The sequence below is a fragment of the Chaetodon auriga genome, chromosome 8 (genome assembly GCF_051107435.1).
Source record: "Chaetodon auriga isolate fChaAug3 chromosome 8, fChaAug3.hap1, whole genome shotgun sequence".
In the NCBI taxonomy this organism is placed as follows: domain Eukaryota; kingdom Metazoa; phylum Chordata; class Actinopteri; order Chaetodontiformes; family Chaetodontidae; genus Chaetodon; species Chaetodon auriga.
Window position 1 is genome coordinate 28,183,916 of NC_135081.1, and position 18,230 is coordinate 28,202,145.

General features: G+C 49.4%; 4 protein-coding genes across 4 annotated transcripts; all 4 read left to right on the plus strand.

Moving 5' to 3' along the window:
• The first annotated feature begins 216 nt into the window (after positions 1-216).
• Positions 217-3,221, plus strand: rpp25l (ribonuclease P/MRP 25 subunit-like). Its single transcript, XM_076738244.1, has 2 exons — positions 217-292; positions 1,441-3,221. Exon 2 carries the CDS (start codon positions 1,441-1,443, stop codon positions 2,113-2,115), a length of 675 nt encoding a protein of 224 aa, XP_076594359.1. The 5' UTR covers positions 217-292; the 3' UTR covers positions 2,116-3,221.
• Positions 3,222-3,507: 286 nt separating this feature from the next.
• LOC143325273 (gamma-aminobutyric acid type B receptor subunit 2-like) lies at positions 3,508-13,471 on the plus strand. The gene is made up of 19 exons (XM_076738243.1): positions 3,508-3,870; positions 5,190-5,327; positions 5,424-5,594; positions 5,743-5,844; positions 6,025-6,090; positions 6,316-6,504; positions 6,818-7,060; positions 8,116-8,176; positions 8,281-8,361; positions 8,530-8,680; positions 8,791-8,923; positions 9,195-9,293; positions 9,412-9,531; positions 10,340-10,450; positions 11,092-11,319; positions 11,401-11,505; positions 11,608-11,695; positions 12,090-12,195; positions 12,799-13,471. Exons 1-19 carry the CDS (start codon positions 3,622-3,624, stop codon positions 12,980-12,982), a joined length of 2,625 nt encoding a protein of 874 aa, XP_076594358.1. The 5' UTR covers positions 3,508-3,621; the 3' UTR covers positions 12,983-13,471.
• An 884-nt stretch (positions 13,472-14,355) lies between these two features.
• LOC143324741 (uncharacterized) lies at positions 14,356-15,390 on the plus strand. The gene is made up of 4 exons (XM_076737454.1): positions 14,356-14,440; positions 14,872-14,992; positions 15,065-15,173; positions 15,265-15,390. The coding sequence occupies exons 1-4, from the start codon at positions 14,362-14,364 to the stop codon at positions 15,388-15,390; spliced, it is 435 nt and encodes a 144-aa protein (XP_076593569.1). The 5' UTR covers positions 14,356-14,361.
• A 536-nt stretch (positions 15,391-15,926) lies between these two features.
• Positions 15,927-17,745, plus strand: LOC143324742 (uncharacterized). The gene is made up of 4 exons (XM_076737455.1): positions 15,927-16,002; positions 17,163-17,307; positions 17,391-17,499; positions 17,591-17,745. Exons 1-4 carry the CDS (start codon positions 15,927-15,929, stop codon positions 17,714-17,716), a joined length of 456 nt encoding a protein of 151 aa, XP_076593570.1. The 3' UTR covers positions 17,717-17,745.
• Positions 17,746-18,230: the final 485 nt, after the last annotated feature.

Sequence of the window (18,230 nt, forward strand, 5' to 3'; positions counted from 1 at the left end):
TAACGCATTAAGTATCTCGCGAAAACTTCGGTGTGTTTTCGTTGACAAATAGTGAAATAATACTACATACAAACCAATTAAAAACAGCGTGACGTAAAAGAACCGTATATCTTCAGAAGGTCGTTCCACTCAGGTGTTCCAAATTCAGTTAAAACTGAATGAACTACAACTTCATGTCAGAAGAACTGAAAAGCCTGTCAGTTTGCGACAGGTCTCGTCGATTTACGGTAACGTAAAGTGTCGCAGGTGAAGTAAACATGTGGATGCATCAGTCGCTCAAAAATCTAATCTGGTAAGATTATAAACTTATAATTCATGTACTTCAGTCAATACAATAACAAGGAAAGTACAGTTTTATACCGACTCTGGTGTTTCTGCGTCGAGAACATTTCCGAGAACACAAGCTAAGACTGTTAGCCTTCAGCTTAGCTGCACTTGCTAACATTGCTAATAGCACAGTCGGTTCAGTTTTCTATCATTTTATTTAACATTAGCTGAACTACTAGAAGACTCTGTTGGAACAGGTCATTGTCTGTGCCAAGAAAAGTTTAGTTTTACTCTCATTAATCGGTCTGACGGTTGTCGCGCCTCAGAAAACCGGTAACATTCAGAAACGTTAGTCCACCGATCTCCGTTTAAAACACTGTAGTTTAAAAGTTTTCTTTGTTACTGCACAAACCTGCAGTCATGGCAGAAAAGTTTTAGCCTCGTTTGTCTATCATTACGACGCCTTTCTTTGTTCGGCATACATTCAGTACACCAAATACTAATGGTTTTAGTCTAATTTTATAGTTGACCAGCTTGCTGACGAACAGTAACCTTCACCAAACGCATTACCGTGGAAGTAAGAAACGACCTCCACTACGGAACTGAAATGTTTCTATGCCGACAAATAGGAAGACACTAACATTCGTTAACGTTCCTGCAGATTCAGATATTCTAAATCAATGTGGCTTTGTAATGTGTAGAGGTCTTTACCTAATTTTTCAGAACAGCATCTGTAATGTCTACACGAGCTCTGCAGTGAAGTGATGCAGGTGTTACAGGTAACAGGTTCTTAAAGTAACTCTTGGAGCAAGAATGTGGATAACTGGTGATTACATTCCATTCTTTAGAACACTGCTGGCAACAAACGCTTTCACAGATGCAGCCCATTTCAACATTATTCCAAGGAAATCAGCAGAGGGGTGGATAACAGTTCCACTGAATTTCTCTGGAAGTCTGTCCATCAGCCAAACCAGTTCTCACATCCAAATCTGCTGATTCCATCTTCCAGAGCCCAGTGTCTCCACATCCCTCCCGATTCTTGTTTGCTAACTTGTATGCTGGCAGACGCTGACTGTGTGCAGCTGCTGTACTCTGTTTGTAGACCTCCACCATGAGGACACCTGAAATCATGTCATCAAACCATCTGAAGTCTTTGTATATCTCTGTGTGCAGATGGAGAACTACAGTAAGGCTCGGACAATGGAGCAGCCGTCCGTCTGCCCTTTCCCCGGCCTCCCCCCTGACACGCCGGAGGTCCGCGTCAAAGATGGCAGCAAGATCCGCAACCTGCTGCGTTATGCCCTGAGCCGCATTGAGGGCAAACCCCGAGCGGCCGAGGACGAGGGTCGACCCACACCTGAGGAAGGAGGCTTGGCTGTGGAGGCTCGGCAGGAGGCACGGGGTCAGCTCCTCTGCAAACAGATCGTGTTCACGGCCACCGGAAAGGGCGTGTCTAAAGCCATAACGTGTGCTGAGATTGTGAAGCGCCGTGTGAAGGGACTCCACCAGCTCACCAGGCTGCTGTTCAGTACAGTGGAGGAGGTGTGGGAGCCGCTGGAGCCCGCCGCCGGCCTCGACAGCCTGACGGTCAGCAGGAACGTCCCCGCCATCTGGATCCTCCTCTCCAGCGAACCGCTGGACTGCAGCCAGCCTGGATACCAGGCGCCGGGCCGCTATGACACCCTGTGGGCTCAGTCTGCCAACAGGGAGGAGGGGGGAGGATTCACCGGGCAGAGGCCAGGACACAAGAAGAAGAAAGGAGGAGGAGGAGGAGGAGGAGGAGGCAGAGGGAGGGGACACAGCCGTCAGACTGGACGGTCCAGAGAACAAGTTAAAGGACAGAGTTGATTTAGTTTTGTCCAAACTGTGGGGACATAAAGACAGAAAACACTGTGAACGCTTCACTCAGTGGACGCTTCAATCACGTTTGTTTGCTGTTTGTTGACATTGATCTCTTTTCTTTAACAATCAGCCTGAAGAGACGGGAAACTTGCTGCACGAGACGATCCACCAGTCCATGTTCTGTAAACGTTTTTTTTTTTTTTTTTTTTTTGGTCAAAACTAACTTCATGGAAATGAGTTAACGCACTAACGAGCAGGACTGATGTGGAAACTCCCTGATGGTGCTTGAGACTTGAAAAAAGCAAAGTTTTCTAAAATCCAAACGGCCCCTCTGTCTTCACCAACAGTCGTCTGAGACACAAACTTCCTGCTTTGGTCTGCTGAAATGTGGATCTACAGCAGAAACAGGTTGTGTGTGTGAGTGCTGAATGTTTTGAGCTAAAAAAAAAAAGTGAATTAAAGAGGTTTTATTTGTTTCACTCTTAAACTGTGTCCACACTCCTTCTGTGAAAAATGAGCAGATTTTCAGTTCATTGTTCTGTCGTCAGTGTTTTCATCCAGACGTCTGTCGCTGCTTCACTTTGTGTCACAGTCAAGTATCTGGATGAGTCTGCTGGATTAAGACAAGCCTGCAAACCTAGTTTTCTTCAAACAAGTCCAGAAGTCTTGTTGCAGGTTGGAATATTCACACAGCAGGTGTGAAATGACTCAGATTGTCTGCAGTGAAAATGCATCATGTCTTACAAACTTAATTTGTTTTCAAAGTAAAATCTGTGAATAAAAATCTTCAGGTGTGAAAATGTGGTGAAGTATAAAGAACAGTGTTTGCCTCTGAGTAGAAGTTTGAAGTAATTTGTGTTTAAGTACAGATCTTGAGTAAATGTACTTTGTGACCTTTGCAGTGAATTTATTGTTAATGTGCTAACGTTAGCGTTATAAAAGGCTGAAGGTTCTGTCCTCGACGTCGGCCCGCTGACGTCCAGCTGCTGCCTCGCATGTCCTGCATGGAGAAGAGATTCCTGTAAAAACGCCTGTAGAGCTGACTTTGTCAAGCTGGTCAGAAATGTCCTGAAAAGGCCACCATACAGAGGACAAACCCTCTGATTTGGGCAGCAGCAAGACTACTCTGGCGCCACCCTCAGGACAAACGACGTTTACCCCCACTGAGGATCAAAGAACACAACAGATCAGGTTTTCATCCAGTCTCTGGTTCTGGGCTGCTGGTGCTCCTTTAACCTTCAGCTCTGATCATTTCATGTTGTGAGTTCTCTCCTCTTAGTTACAGTAGAATCCTGGTGTTCACCTGCTCCTCTTCAGAGGAGGAAACGTGGCTGCATGCACCTCCTGCCAGTCTTCAGTGTGACATCTTGCGTCCATGCTGATCCTTTTATCTCCTCAGTCGGCTCCTCGGCCTCTCAGCTGCTTACAGCGCAGGAGGATTAGAGCTTCTCTGCAGGGGGATCAGAGCAGAGCGTTGGCCCAGAGGAAGAGTGTCTGCAGTTGGAGCGGAGAATGGAGCGCGGTGGAAGGGTGGAGGCGTTCAGGCTGCTGCTGGTCTGCTGGCTGGCCGTCGGGCCGGCGCCGGCTCAGGTCCGCCACCCTCTGCCCGTCCTGTGGATGATGCCCGTCAGCTCTGGACCAGGGAGGGAGAACCTGACCGCCGCTGTGGCCCCCGCCGTCAGACTGGCTCTACAGGACCTGCAGAGACAACCGCCCCCGCTGGGAAACTACGAGGTCCAGCTCCAGCTGCTGGACTCGCAGGTCAGTCTGTACTTCAGCTGAATGAGCTCCGCACAGGCCACCACGTGCTGGTCCTGTGAGACCCCTTCAAGCACAGCAGTGACGAGCTGAAGCTCTCTGTCAGATGTTTCACATGTTGAATCCTGTGAGCAGGTCAACCAAAGCAGGTCTCCTCCTCTGTCTGAACCTTAGCTGGAGGTGTGAAGACGTAACGCAGGTGTACGATCTTTGATAACTGGTTGAACTGGATTTGAAACACCACGCTCTGTCATCACACCACAAACCAAAGATCAGTTATTTGTTTTCTTTCTCAGCCCAACGACCATTTTGTGACCGCTCAGGTTCATTACGCGACCCCTGGAGGGGCCCCAGCCTCAGGTTGGAGACCACACTTCTACTCTCCTACATCTCAGAGGAAAAATGATGTACTTTTACTGCACTCCATTAGTCTAACAGCCTCAGTTATCAGTTACTTTACAGATTACAACTTGTCATTCTTTCTGTCCGGTGAAAACCTCGTACCTCCAAATTTGATGATTCTGAACGTTGGTTTTCCTGATGAACTGAAGGATTAAGTGTCTCTTTATGGGTCTGGCTTTGCAGTTTAGTCTAGACTTGAGACTTCAGAGATAGGTTTGCTGCCTGTTGTCCACATGCAGGCTTGACGGCAGCGTTAGAATCCTGCTGAGATGGTACAGTCCTGAAGAGTCGAGGTGTTGCGCTCGTTTGTTCATATGAAAACAAGTAGTGGTGTGAAAGAAGAGAGCTGAGACGGAAGTTCAAAGTCCCTCCCCTTCCACACCTCCACGCACCTGACCAATCACTACATGGTGTGCCTGGAGGGTCTTGGAGACCTCAGAGGTGCTTCTCTCTGCAGACGATGTGTTTCTGTTGGCTTCATCAGATCATGACCTCCGGCTCGCTCTGGGACTGTTTGCAGGCTCTCTGCAGGAAAATGGTGACTGTTCCCTGCAGGTTGGGGGTGAGCTGCTGCACTGAATGAAGTGCTGGACTGAGAGTGCCTCAGGATCCCCTGAGAGGAGCTGGAGAGGATGTTTGGACTTCCTGGTCAGCCCGCTGCAGCGTGACCTGCCTCTGGATAAGCTGCTGAAAATGGAGTTGATTGAAGGATTGTCTGTTTTAGAAAGTTAGACACACTGACTGATGAGGGTGTGTGTGTGTGTGTGTGTGTGTGTCTCAGTTTGTGGACTGAGGAGTCTGTGTGAACAGTGTTGGACCGCTCCGTCTCCTGGCTGCTCTTTGACTTCACCGCTGTCCTCTCGCTGCTCTGTCTGGCCCACAGTAACGTCAGTGTGTCGTGTTTCCCTCATGTTTTGCAGTGTGATCCTGCTAAATCGCTCAAAGCTCTGTTTGATGCCATGTGGGCGGGGCCAAAGTACCTGCTGGTGTTTGGAGGAGTGTGTCCATCTGTGACGGCACTCATTGGCCGCTCTCTGCCAGCTCTCCACCTGGTGCAGGTGCACATCTGGTCCACTTCAGACTTCTTGTTGGATTTGTATTAAGCTGGTGCTCGTGCTTTCCACAGCTAAGTTTCATGTCCTCTGATGTCCCAGGTGTCTTTTGCAGCCTCGTCCCCCAGCCTGTCCAACAGGAAGTGGTACGGGAACCTGTTCAGCACGGTGCCGTCGGACCGAGCTCTGAACCAGGCCACAGTGAAGCTGCTGCAGCGCTTCAAGTGGAGCAGAGTCGGTCTCATCACACAGGAAGGAGCCAGACGCTCAGAGGTGACACAGATGATTCGTGACACTGATGATGGCGTCGCTTGCTTCCTTCAGCGCCTCCATCAAACCAAACTCTGCCTTTTAATGAGCGTCTCTGTACGTTTAGCTTCATAAATTCCTGTTTTCTTCCTCTGACCTCGTGTTTGTGCAGATGAAGAAGGATCTGATCAGGCAGCTGCTGAAGGCTGATGTTCAGGTGGTTTCCACAGAAAGTCTCTCTGAAGACGTTTGCAGCAGCGTGAGGAAGCTGAAGGTAAGCAGCAGATTTACAGATTTGGGTAGAAAAGATTTACATGAACACTGAGAGGTGGAATCTGGACAAACACAATAAACAAAGCAGGGATGTAGAAAACAGGAAACTGCTCTGTTTCCGTTAACTGGAGCGATAATGGTTCATCAGCATGAATGTTCACTGTTGCTTCTTTATTTGCAGGAAAGTGATGTTCGGATCATCATCGCACAGTTCAAAGAGGATTCTGCCTCTGAGGTTTTCTGCTGCGTAAGTACACTTTATGGCCAAAAGTATGTGGACACCCCATGGTCTGTTTTTGGCCATTGAGATGCAATGAATGGAAATCTTAATGCAGCGGTAACGGTTTAGACACTGGTGTTATTCCAGCTTTCTGTCAGCAGTTTGAATTCGTCCCCTTCCTGTTTCAACCTGAGCACAAAGCAGCTCCGTAAAAAACACTGGCAGCAGTGTGTCTCTCTGTGCGACCCTCAGGCCTACAGACTGAACCTGTTCGGAGTTCGGTATCAGTGGATCATCGCTGACGGAGGAGCAGCTGGGTGGAGGCTGGGGTGGCAGGCTTCCGGCTGCACCGCCAGCAGTCTGATGACGGCTGCAGACGGATCCATCAGGCTGCAGATCAGACAGCTCAGCAGCACAAACACACCAGGAGTCTCTGGACGGGTGAGGAACCGCGGACAGAGCGGTCTGCGCTGTCACACCGACACTAAGATGAGCTTTGGCTTTTTGTCAGAATATGAATGTTAAATTTACAGACTGTGTGGAGTTCAGGTGAAGCAGCAGAGCCTGAAGATGGACACTAACAGATTTCCATGAAACTTTGGACATTCATGGTCCTCAGAGGACAGATTCTAATGACCCGCCTCACCTGTCCTCTGACCAAAGTGTCTCAAACAGCGTCTGAACAGCGACTGTACGTCAGCTCTGATGACATGTGCTGTGTTTCAGTGACGTCTCAGACCGACTGTCTCTGCAGACTCCTCAGGACTATCAGGACTCCTACCTCAGACAGCTGTTCCAGGAGGGGTCAGAGGTCAGCCCCCTCCACTCCTTCGCCTACGACGCCGTTTGGGTCATCGCCAAAGCTCTCGGTCAGGTGATGGAGGCTGTGAGACACAGAGAGAAGTTCAGCATCCAGAGAAACGTGACGGTCAGTGAGGTCCAGGTTCACAGGATGCTGCAGGAGGCCGTGAGGCAGACGCGCTTTGAGGGAGTCACAGTGAGCACGTTTACACGCCTGTGACACACACACCTGTGACCCACACGCCTGTGACACACACACCTGTAACATACACACCTGTGACACACACACCTGTGACACACACGCCTGTGACACACACGCCTGTAACATACACACCTGTGACACACACACCTGTGACACACACGCCTGTGACATACACACCTGTGACATACACGCCTGTGACACACACACCTGTGACCCACACGCCTGTGACACACACACCTGTGACACACACACCTGTGACACACACGCCTGTAACATACACACCTGTGACCCACACGCCTGTGACACACACGCCTGTGACATACACACCTGTGACATACACGCCTGTGACACACACACCTGTGACCCACACGCCTGTGACACACACACCTGTGACACACACGCCTGTAACACACACACCTGTGACACACACGCCTGTGACATACACGGCTGTGACACACACGCCTGTGACACACACGCCTGTGACACACACGCCTGTGACACACACATCTGTGACGCACATGCCTGTGACACACACACCTGTGACACACACACGCCTGTAACACACACACCTGTGACACGCACGCCTGTGACCCACACACCTTTAACACACACGCCTGTAACACACACGCCTGTGACACGCACGCCTGTGACACACACGCCTGTGACACGCTAAAATGAGCTAAAACTAGTCACAGTGTTGGTACTGCACATTTTACTTTCAGTAGTATTGATACTGTATTACCGGTATTAGTACTGTACCAGCACTTCCACTGGGTGTGCTATTCAAACTGTAACTGGTACTGACACTGCTACTGTGGTACTTCTACTGTAAGTGATGCAATACTAATACTGGTAGCAGTATTGATACTGTAAATGTTAGTTGTACCTATCCTGTAACTGGTACTGCCATCAGTACTGCAGAGGACTGACTATACTGACACATTCACACACACTTAAATACTTGAAGAGTCGTGAATATTCACATTTTGACTCTGTTTTAATGTGTGTGTGTGTGTGTGTGTGTGTGTGTGTGTGTTTTCTGATTTCAGGGTCCAGTTTTCTTTCGAAATGGGGAGAGAATGACATCGATCGAGATGATCCAGTTTCAAGGTGCTTTGAACCACTTGATGCTCTGAAGTGTGTTAATATTCATGTCTTGTTATCAATCAGTGTGTGTGTGTGTGTGTGTGTGTGTGTGTGTGTGTGTGTGTCAGGCAGCAGTGGTGTGTTGGTGGGACAGTTCAGTACTTTCAGCCAGCAGCTCAGACTGATGAACCACCTGCTGAAGTTTAAAGGTGAGACTCAGACTCAGACCCAGACCCAGACCCAGACTCGGACCCGGACCAAGACTCGGACCCAGACTCAGACTCAGACTCAGACTCAGACCCAGACTCAGACCCAGACCCAGACCCAGACCACAGCTGACAGCTTGTGGGAGTGACCTCGTTTGTTTGGTCCTGCAGGTCCAGGACCAGCCAGAGACCAGACTCTGGTCCTCTTGCAGCGGCAGCATGTCAGCCTGCTTCTGTACAGCATTGTGTCATCAGCTGCAGGCCTGACCATCATCATCACTCTGACCGTCCTCTTCCTCACCATCATCAACCGTAAACACTGGTACACCTCCTGCAGATCCTCCTGCAGATCCTCCTGCAGACCCTCAGACTCAGACCCGACCTGTCGACCGTTAAATGAACTCCTCTCCGTCTCCTCTCTGCTTCCTGCAGGCTGCTCGGATCGAGCGGCGGATCCCAGGACGAGCTGCTGCTGATGGGCGTCCTGCTGTCCTCCTCCTCGGTCCTGATCTCTGGCCTGGATGGAGCCTTGTTGTCCAACTGGACGTTTGAGCTGCTTTGCTCCGTGAGTTCAGACGGCTGCATTTTCAGTGTAGACACAATGTAAGGAAGACGACGGGGCAGCGCTGTACCACGATGGTAACCAGCACTGTTGACTTAACGTCTGAGGGCAGCTGCATTGACGAGGTTTTGACCAGTTTTCTACAAACAAAGGCTCCTGTCATGAAAAAACCTCACACGTCAGGATGCTGAAGACCTTCTGACCTCCTGTGCTCCTGCCTGCCTCCAGTCTGCAGGAACCTGCTCGCTCATGCTGGATTTCTTTGGTCCTGCAGGTTCGTCTGTGGACTCTCTCAGTGGGACACACTGTGGGCTTCGCCGTGCTGTTCGCCAAGACATGGAGGGTTTATTCTCTCTGCAGCATCAAACAGGAGGTAGAGTCTCGTTTGACTTTCCGCAGCTGATGAGAGCAGCAGATAAAAGCATGAAGCATAAGCTGTGGAGCACAGTGGCACACTGAGCTAAAGGCTGTTTGTCCTGCTGTGTTTCCAGCAGCGTCGGCAGCGAGCAGGACGTGTGGTGCTCGGGATGTTCCTGCTGGATGTGCTCGTTTTAACCTCCTGGCAAATCCTGGACCCCCTCAGACGGGTGGTGCTGCAGCATAATGTGGAGGTAACAGTAACAGGATGATCTGTGCTGATGGAGGCCGGAGGACAAAAAGACGAATGGAAGAGGGATGGTCCTCTTCAGGCAGAGGGAGGTATTCACACGCTGTACTAAAGTAAAAGTAACAATACCTCAATGGAAAAATACTCCATTACAAGTCAAAGTCCTGTATTCAAACTCCGGTTTAAGTAAAAGTACAGCAGTACTATCAGCTCCATGCAGTAAAAGTACAGCAGTACTGTCAGTGTCATGCAGTAAAAGTACAGCAGTATTGTCAGTGTCATGCAGTAATAGTACAGCAGTACAACCAGCTTCAAGCAGTAAAAGTACAGCAGTACTGTCAGTGTCATGCAGTAATAGTACAGCAGTACAATCAGCTTCATGCAGTAAAAGTACAGCAGTACTGTCAGTGTCATGCAGTAATAGTACAGCAGTATTAGTTTGTTCATACTGAAACTTCAAAGTTAGAGCAGCGTGTTACTGTTGGAGCTGCTGCAGGTGGAGATACTTTAAATACTTGGTGTACTGTGAGCTAGTTCAGGCCAGTGGGGCCAAACCTCAAGGTCGGGCCATCCAAAGGGTCACATGATCAATGTGAGGGGTCGTCAGATGATTGATGGGAAAGAAGAAAAAGTTCTGATGACAAACCAGATTTTTGTTTTTCTCTAATATTTGCATGTTGGTGAAAGATTTCGCGTCTCCAACAAACACTCAGTCTTCAGTCTCTGCTGAAGCTGTCGCTGTGCGTATTGTCTGTCTGAGATGTTTCTCAGGTGACGTTCAGGAACAAACTCTGCTGTGTCGTTTGCTGCAGACTGAAGCTGCCGATCAGGACGTGATCGTCCGGCTGTACTCTGAGCACTGCGGCAGCACCAACATGGAGCTGTGGCTCACTGCTGTCTACGGATACAAAGGGCCTCTGCTGGTCAGTCCGCTTCACTCACCGCTGAACTGGTCAGGATTTAAAGTCTGCAGCCACCCGGCGCCCCCATGAGGACGTCATTTTCATTACACGCCAGACACTGTGATTCTCATCATTAGTAGAGAAATGTGTGTGGATTCTCTCTCAAACCAATTAGAACCAATCAATCAACCAATTAGAACCGATCAATCGATGAAAACGGTGTTGACGTGTTGTTAAAGTATCCGAGCAGCTTTAGGGCCTCACTGAACTTTGATTCAAACCTCTGATGAGTTTGATCTGAGGCTCAGCTGTGCTTTGAGCTAAATGCTAACAGCAGCATGCTAACATGCTCACAGTGACAATGTTAAGATGTTGATATTTAGCAGCTAATGCTAATATGAACTCAACAACACTGAAACTCCAGCAGAAAAATGCCAGACATGCAGGATGTTGAAGGTCATTCAGAAATGGTGTCTGATGGCACCGTTTGTCCAGCAGGGGGCGCTGACAGCTTTAGTCCTTCACTGTAAAACCTTCTGCTCAGTTGTTTCAATCCTTTGCTTTGGGTTTAAAGTTGTGTTTTAGAAAGCATCTGATAAAGAATCATCTTGTATTTGCTCTCTGGGAGAGACTTTGTGGAATAAAAGGCTTTTTTTCTGCAGGGTCTTGGATGCTTCCTGGCCTGGAGCATCAGGGCTGTGCAGCTGGATCGTCCTGCAGTCAGCAGTCAACACCTGACTCTGAGCATGTTTGCCGTGATGGCGTTCAGTGTGTCGGGAGCGTCGGGGTCACTGCTGACGTCCCACAATCCTCCTGTGCAGTTCTGCGTGACCAGCGTCCTCATCCTGTGCTGTAACGTGTTCACAGTGAGCTGGCTGTTTGGACCGCAGGTCAGAGTGACGCTCTGCTGCCTCCGCTCAGTTACCAGGAGGCCTCTCCACCGCCTCACCTGTGCTTGTGTTTCTCTGCAGTGTTGGAGGCTGAAAGGCAGCGAGCTGCAGAGTGAGGCTGCAGAGGGAGACGATGAAGAGCAGCTGAGCAGATTAAACCAGCAGCTGAAGAGTCTCACTGCTCAGGTGAGGACACACAAACATCACCTGTCCAGTGATGGCGAGGCCGCTGTCTGTGTGACGTGAGGAGAATCAACGCTGCAGCCCTGTTTGTTGTGTTCTTTGCAGCTCGACCTAGAAATCGAAACCATCGCCATGCAACTCCGTGAAACGTCTGAACCGGAGCTTCACCACAAAATGAGAGCGAGAGACGACGGTAACAGAAACATGAAGTCATGCAGAGACACCGTGAACGCAAAGAGGTTTAACAGTGAACACCTGAACGCGCTGCACGTGAGATCCACGAGTGCAGGACGCCGACCTGCTGCCCATCATCAAACACCAAGCATAAAGATGTGTTTAGCCTAGCTTAGCACAGAGAGTGGGAGCAGAGGGAAACTGCCAGCCAGCCGAGCTCCATCAGAGGAGACAAACAAACACCTGAGTTCAGTTCATAAAGTCCAAAAACTGCATGTGGAAGAAATCAGCTGAATTAAAGAGACACAAGCTGCTTCAGTGAGCAGCTGGTAGCTAACAAACAGAAGCTCAGTGTCCAGTCTCCACTCACCTTCATAACCGTCCTCTTCCTCCTCCTGCGTTTGTCCCTGCAGGTGACGTCAGAGCCGTGACGTCCACTCATGCAGCTCAGGTGTGTTCAGAGGACACCAGCTCAGAGCAGAAACCTCCCAATCCAGACGGCCTCAACTCCCCTGAACAGTGAGTCCAAAACCACCAAACAAAAGTTCACCGCAGCTCTCATCCAAAGCCAGGGACAAAGAGTCCAAGCTGACCGCTCTGTCCTTCAGCTGAAGCTCCAGATGTTCCTCGATGTCCTCACCCTCCTCGTTACAGGACGTCGGGAGAGGCGCTCCTTCTTAAATGCGGGCTAGTTAGCGAACTAGTTAACGCTACCGGTAACCGGTAACGGGCGAGGTAAAATTAAGTTCAGTACATCAGTTAGCTAGCGTTAGCTAACTAATTAATTAGCTAACGCTAGCTAACATCTAGTCTAACTGATGTTATTGAGCCTCTAACGCTGATGAGTCTGCTGATGAAATCTTGGATGCTTTGGTCAGAGCTCTTCAGGCTGTGTTTTCTCTGCTGTCACCGTCAGACAAAGAGGAAACATGCTGGAAAAAAGACTTCAACACATTTTTATGCTCGGGTTATTAATGATTTAAAGGCAGTCTGTAAACTTCAGGACCCGTCAGCAGAGTAAAGAAACTTCAGTGTGTTCAGCACATCAGTGATGGAGCAGCAGTATTAATCATCATCGTAGTTTACATGGTGCTTTCTTTTCCTTCCTGTGGTTTCTCTCAGCGTCTGGCGCCGTCTGTCCGTCCAGCTGCCGATCCTCCATCATTCCTACCTGCCCGCCGTCGGCGGCGTCAGCGCCAGTAGCTCCAGTCTGTTCGGCAGCCGCGAGGCCTTCGTTCACCACGACCTGCTGCTAACAACTTCCTGTACACCTGATGCCACGCAGCTGGGGCCAAGTTACTGCTGAACCAATCAGACGGCAGCTGTGACCTTCACCTGTTCTTTATTTGTATTATTGGATAGTGACACATTGTGCACATGCAGGGGTGCTCAGGTGTGACAGAAAGCTGAAAGGTTTAATGTCAGTCGCTTCAGAACACGATGTTTTTGTCACATCTGAACAGAATCAAAACCAGGTCCAGATCTGGTCTGTCAGAGACTCACCTGTCAGAGACGACCACAGAGACATGTGACCCACAGCCAGCTGCTGACCTGAGACTCAACAGAGGAGCATCTTCATCATCTACCAGGCAGGATGCTGAAGAGGAGGACAGAGAGGAAGAGTGTGTTTATTAAGACCACATTATGAATGGACTGAGTACCAAACGGCACCTGCTGGTTCTCACCTGAGCACCTGACTGAAGAGGTGATGTGCAGCCCTGAATGTACACTGTCTGCCACTGAATCACTGATGTGAATCTGTCTGTTACTGAGAACCTGATTTCTAATAAAAGCCATGAAGAAAACAGACACGGTACGTTTCTCATTACATTAAAATGTTTCTATCAGAAAATTGTTGGATGGAATATTTGGAGCGACGTGATGAGAAGCACAAACATCAAACTTCAGAATTCAGAATTTTTGGAATTACAACAATAAAATAAACAAAATGAGACCAAAGGAGCAGATCTCACATTTTCCGGGAGTTTGTTTCAGGTATGTGGAGCATAAAAACTGAACGCTGCTCCTCCAGGTTTGGTCTGGACCAGAGACAGACCTGATCCCGGACCACCCGACAGGTCTGGATGCTTCGCACGGACGACAGCAGCGTTTTACAGTCTGACACACAGGAAGCTGCTGTGAGGGTGTGAGAGCTGAAACATGGTGCGTTCACAGTCAGCGTGGAAAGAACAGATGCCGACCGACACGTCAACTGATGGCTGATGTGTGTCTGACTCTAAACTCTCACCTGAACGTACCTAAACCTAACCCTAACCCACAGACAACACACACACACACACACACACACAATCAGTCCCAGTATAACCAGTGCCCTCAGCCTCTCTGTCCCACTTTAACCAGTCAGTATTTTTCCAGCACAGGTTCAGCTGTTTGTAGCACCTGATCTGATGTTTGTGTTGGATGTAACTTTTGTAAGTTTTGCTCCAAGAATTGATTGTCAAAATGTCCATCAGTGACGAAATCTGTCTTTTTCCCATCAGCAGTGTGGACACAACAGACGCAGCCTGCCAGCTGACCGCTCACCACCACCATGAAGGACAGAAATAATGAGTGCGTCCAAACAGGGAGGAGAGTCCGGACTCCATAAACGTCACCTGAACGTCTCGCTGCGCTGTGACTGTGAGTCAAAGACTTCCTCCGAGCCAAACCAGACCGGAGTCCAACATGTCCGCCTTCAGATGGCTGCTCGGCGCTCTGACTCTGACTCTGCTGGCTCCGTCTGTGGAGGCCTGGTCTGAAGGCTGTGAGTCCTTTGGCTTTGGGAGGGATTCTGTAGTAAAATGAGCAGCAGGACTATTTGAATAATGCTTCACATCTCATCCAAGAGGCGTCTACAGTTCTAACTGAGCCTCTGCGGGTCCTTCTTAAGGTCACTGGTACCAGACAGGTGGTTGTGGTCCAGGCTGTCGCTGGACTCTCCTGAGTGTAAACGGCCGTCACACAGCCGGGAGTCCTAACCAACCAGTCTGGTATCTTTGACCTGAATAAAGACGCACAGAGTGTCGATACTCCCCGTCAGCCGGTTGGAGCTGAAGACGCCTCCTGGATGAGAGCAAACATTGTCAGGTATCTACACCCAGGTCCAGATCCAGGACCTGAATGAATTAAACCTCACTTTGCTGCTCTGTGCTGTTTGTGGCTCAGATGAATGTGACTGATCTGCTGCTCTGACAGACCTATCAGGTGCCGAGCTGACGCGCCTCTACAACTCCGGGGTCTTCGAAGCTGAGAGGATGAAGCAACCGCTTGGATCCAGTTCGTCCATGGTGGGACCGTTCAGCCACTCTGGAGTCAGGTCAGTGACGTCACCTGGTTTTATTTGGACGTTTGGAGTCAGTCAGAGCTGAAACATCTTCAAACTTCTCAGAGTGACGCTGGCCGACGGCTCTCGCTGGCTCATCCATAAAGGACAAAACTTCGGCATTTCCTCTCAGACGGTGGTCGTCGACGCTCGACACATGAGCTCAGACTGGAGGGTAAATCTGCGTTTTCCAGCTTCACACTCAAACATGACAGACACACCGACAGCAGGTGGAACTCTCCTGTTCTCTGCTTTTCTCTCTGCAGGTCGTCAAAGTCAGGGATTTCCAGGGGAGGAAGACCGTTGGTGACTTTGTGGCGACCGGCGGCTCCAACTACAACTTCCTGTTTGATAACTGTCACTGGGCGTCCATTCGAATGATGGACCAGTAACTGCAGGTTCTGCTGTCTGCTGATCACGTAATAAAAGTGAAACCTCACAGAAGCTGTTTGGGGCTTTTTGTTCACCTGGAGGGAAAATCCACTTTGGTCACGTGTTGGCTCGACAGTAACTTACCTGCTACCAGGTGTTCAGGGGACGGAGCTACGTTACCAGTTAGCTGTGTGGGAAGAAGGTGACCCCGTTTTTAACACTGTCATGCCGTCGGGTCTTTTGGGGTTTTCACAAACTAAAACCTGAAAAATCACCTTAAATTCCAAACAGTAACCACAGTTCAGCTCGACCGCCTCCGCTCGTCCTGTTGACCCTCTGATGTGATGAAATCTGGGTTTTTCCTGTCAGCTGTGTGGACAGAACAGACGCACGCCGCCAGCTGAGGTTAATGATTAACTAGTGCAAGAAAGACGTAAATAATGAGCGTGTCCACACAGGGAGGACAGTCAGGACTATAAATGTCCCCTGAACGTCTCGCTGAGCTGTGACTGTGAGACAAAGACTTCCTCTGAAGCGAACCAGCCCACAGTCCAACATGTCTGCCTTCAGGTGGCTGCTCTGCGCTCTGACTCTGACTCTGCTGGCTCCGTCTGTGGAGGCCTCAACTGGCGGTGAGTCACGTCAGCGGCTGTGAGCTAAAAACGATGAGAATTTCATTCAACGACAGCTTTAGTTACTTTTCAGATTAGAGTTTTTCATGCCCTCCCTGTCCAGTGAAAAGCACGTATCTCCAGACGTGTTGATGCCGAGTGTTCCTAAACTCTTTAAAAGGACCGTTTTACTGCTCATAGGTGTAAGTGACATTTTAAATGAAGGACTTTTACTTCTCATGGAGTATTTACACTGTGTACTATTACCATAGTACTCTTACTTCAGTAAAGGATCTTGGTTCTTCTTCCACCACCGTCTGCTCCGGTGCTTGAGCTCCATTTTCCTCCTCCAGACTGCTCAGATCGACACTTTTCCTTCAGCAGCTGAACTCAGAGCAGCCTCCTGCTGATTCTGCTGCAGCTGAAAATCTTCTTTTCAAACTTTGAGGAACTCCGAAAAGCAGATTTCTGTCAGCCAGAATGAAGAAACTAAACAGGTTTCAGAGAGTTTACACCAACCATCCTTCAGACTGTGAGAAGACCATTAGAAATGACTGAAAACTGATGGTTTGTGTCGTCTTTTGACGATGGATGGACAGACAGACAGACAGACAGACAGACAGACAGACAGACAGACAGACAGACACTTTATTCATCCCCAAGGGAAATTCACAAGACTTGTGTAAAAACGAAAGCAAACTGTTCTTGTGAAGATCTGTGAGCAGACTGAAAAATGTCATTTACACCTTTTCTGTCTCTTGGTAGAATCGGTTGTGTTTTCGGGTTTAAAGTGGCTGCTTTAAAACTGCACTCTCATTATTTGTCATCTCAAGCTTCACATCTTGGTAGTTGTTGGTGTACTTTTACTTCACCTGCAGTAAAGTCAGTGAGTACCTGTGACACGACAAACTCCTGCCGGTCTGTGTCTAAAGTGCAGTTTGAGGCTCATTGAGAGACACTCTCCAGTTGCTTTCTGGGAAATGTAGGATCCAGGGTTTCTGGAGTTTGAGCCAGAGACTGAAGGTGAAGACGTGTCCACCTGTGCTGCGCAGATCTCCACCTGTCCGCTTCACCCTTTTCTGTTCGATGTGTTTAAGATGAAGCGTGAGTGACTCTGATGTCTTTGGACCTTCAGCTTGTAGAACGACAGTAACTTAAACGTGACTCTGCTGCTCCGACAGGCGGAACTCCCAACCACAGCTACGAGCTGTCGGGGGACGCCCTGAGGAGGCTCTACAACTCCGCAGTTTACAAGGCTGAGAGGATGAAGAGGCCGCTGGAGGGAACCTCCGTTGTAATGGGACCCATCAGCCACTCTGGAGTCAGGTGAGTCCACGAGGACGTCACGTGGCTGAGCCCAGAGCGGAGCCGCTGACCTGATGAAGCCTCTTCAAACTGTTGTTTTTCAGAGTGACGCTGGCCGACGGCTCTCGCTGGCTCATCCATAAAGGAAACAACTACGGCACTGCCTCTCAGACGGTGGTCGTCGACGCTCGACACATGAGCTCAGACTGGAGGGTAAATCTGCGTTTTCCAGCTTCACACTCAAACATGACAGACACACCGGCGGCAGGTCGAACTCTCCTGTTCTCTGCTTTTCTCTCTGCAGGTCGTCAGAGAGGGAAATTTTCAGGGGAGGAAGACCGTCGCTGACTTTGTGGCGACCGGCGGCTCCAACTACGACTTGCTGTTTGATAACTGTCACTGGGCGTCCATTCGAATGATGGACCAGTAACTGAGCTCTAATAAAGATCAAACCTCTCAGATGATGTCGTGTAACTTTTATTCCACCAGAGGGCTCCACTGAGACAGACATGAGGAAAGACCTCCATCAGTGTCAGCAGTGTTTAATCTGCATCATCTTCTTCATCTGTCACCACTTACATTTTAGTCTTTTAATGGGATTTTCTGATTTCACACACGTGCAGGTGACACGTCTCATTATTTGACATTGGAAAAAGGACAGAGACACGTCCACCTGTCCTTTAGTCATATTTATCCTGAGCTGTTTTCTTTTACACGTTCAGCTTGAAAAGTCTGAGTCTGACGAGCAGGGAGCGATGACCCAGCAGAGGCCCGTCGATGCACGCACACATCAGCGCAGCCTGTACGTCACTGCGCGAGAGGAGCCTCCTCACGTGTATCTGCCAAAGGGGCATTAAAGGGGTCACGTTCATGGTGTCTTTCAAACACGGTCCTGATTCCACCCGCTCACAGTGAGGTCTGTCTGCAGACTGACCTGTCCGAGA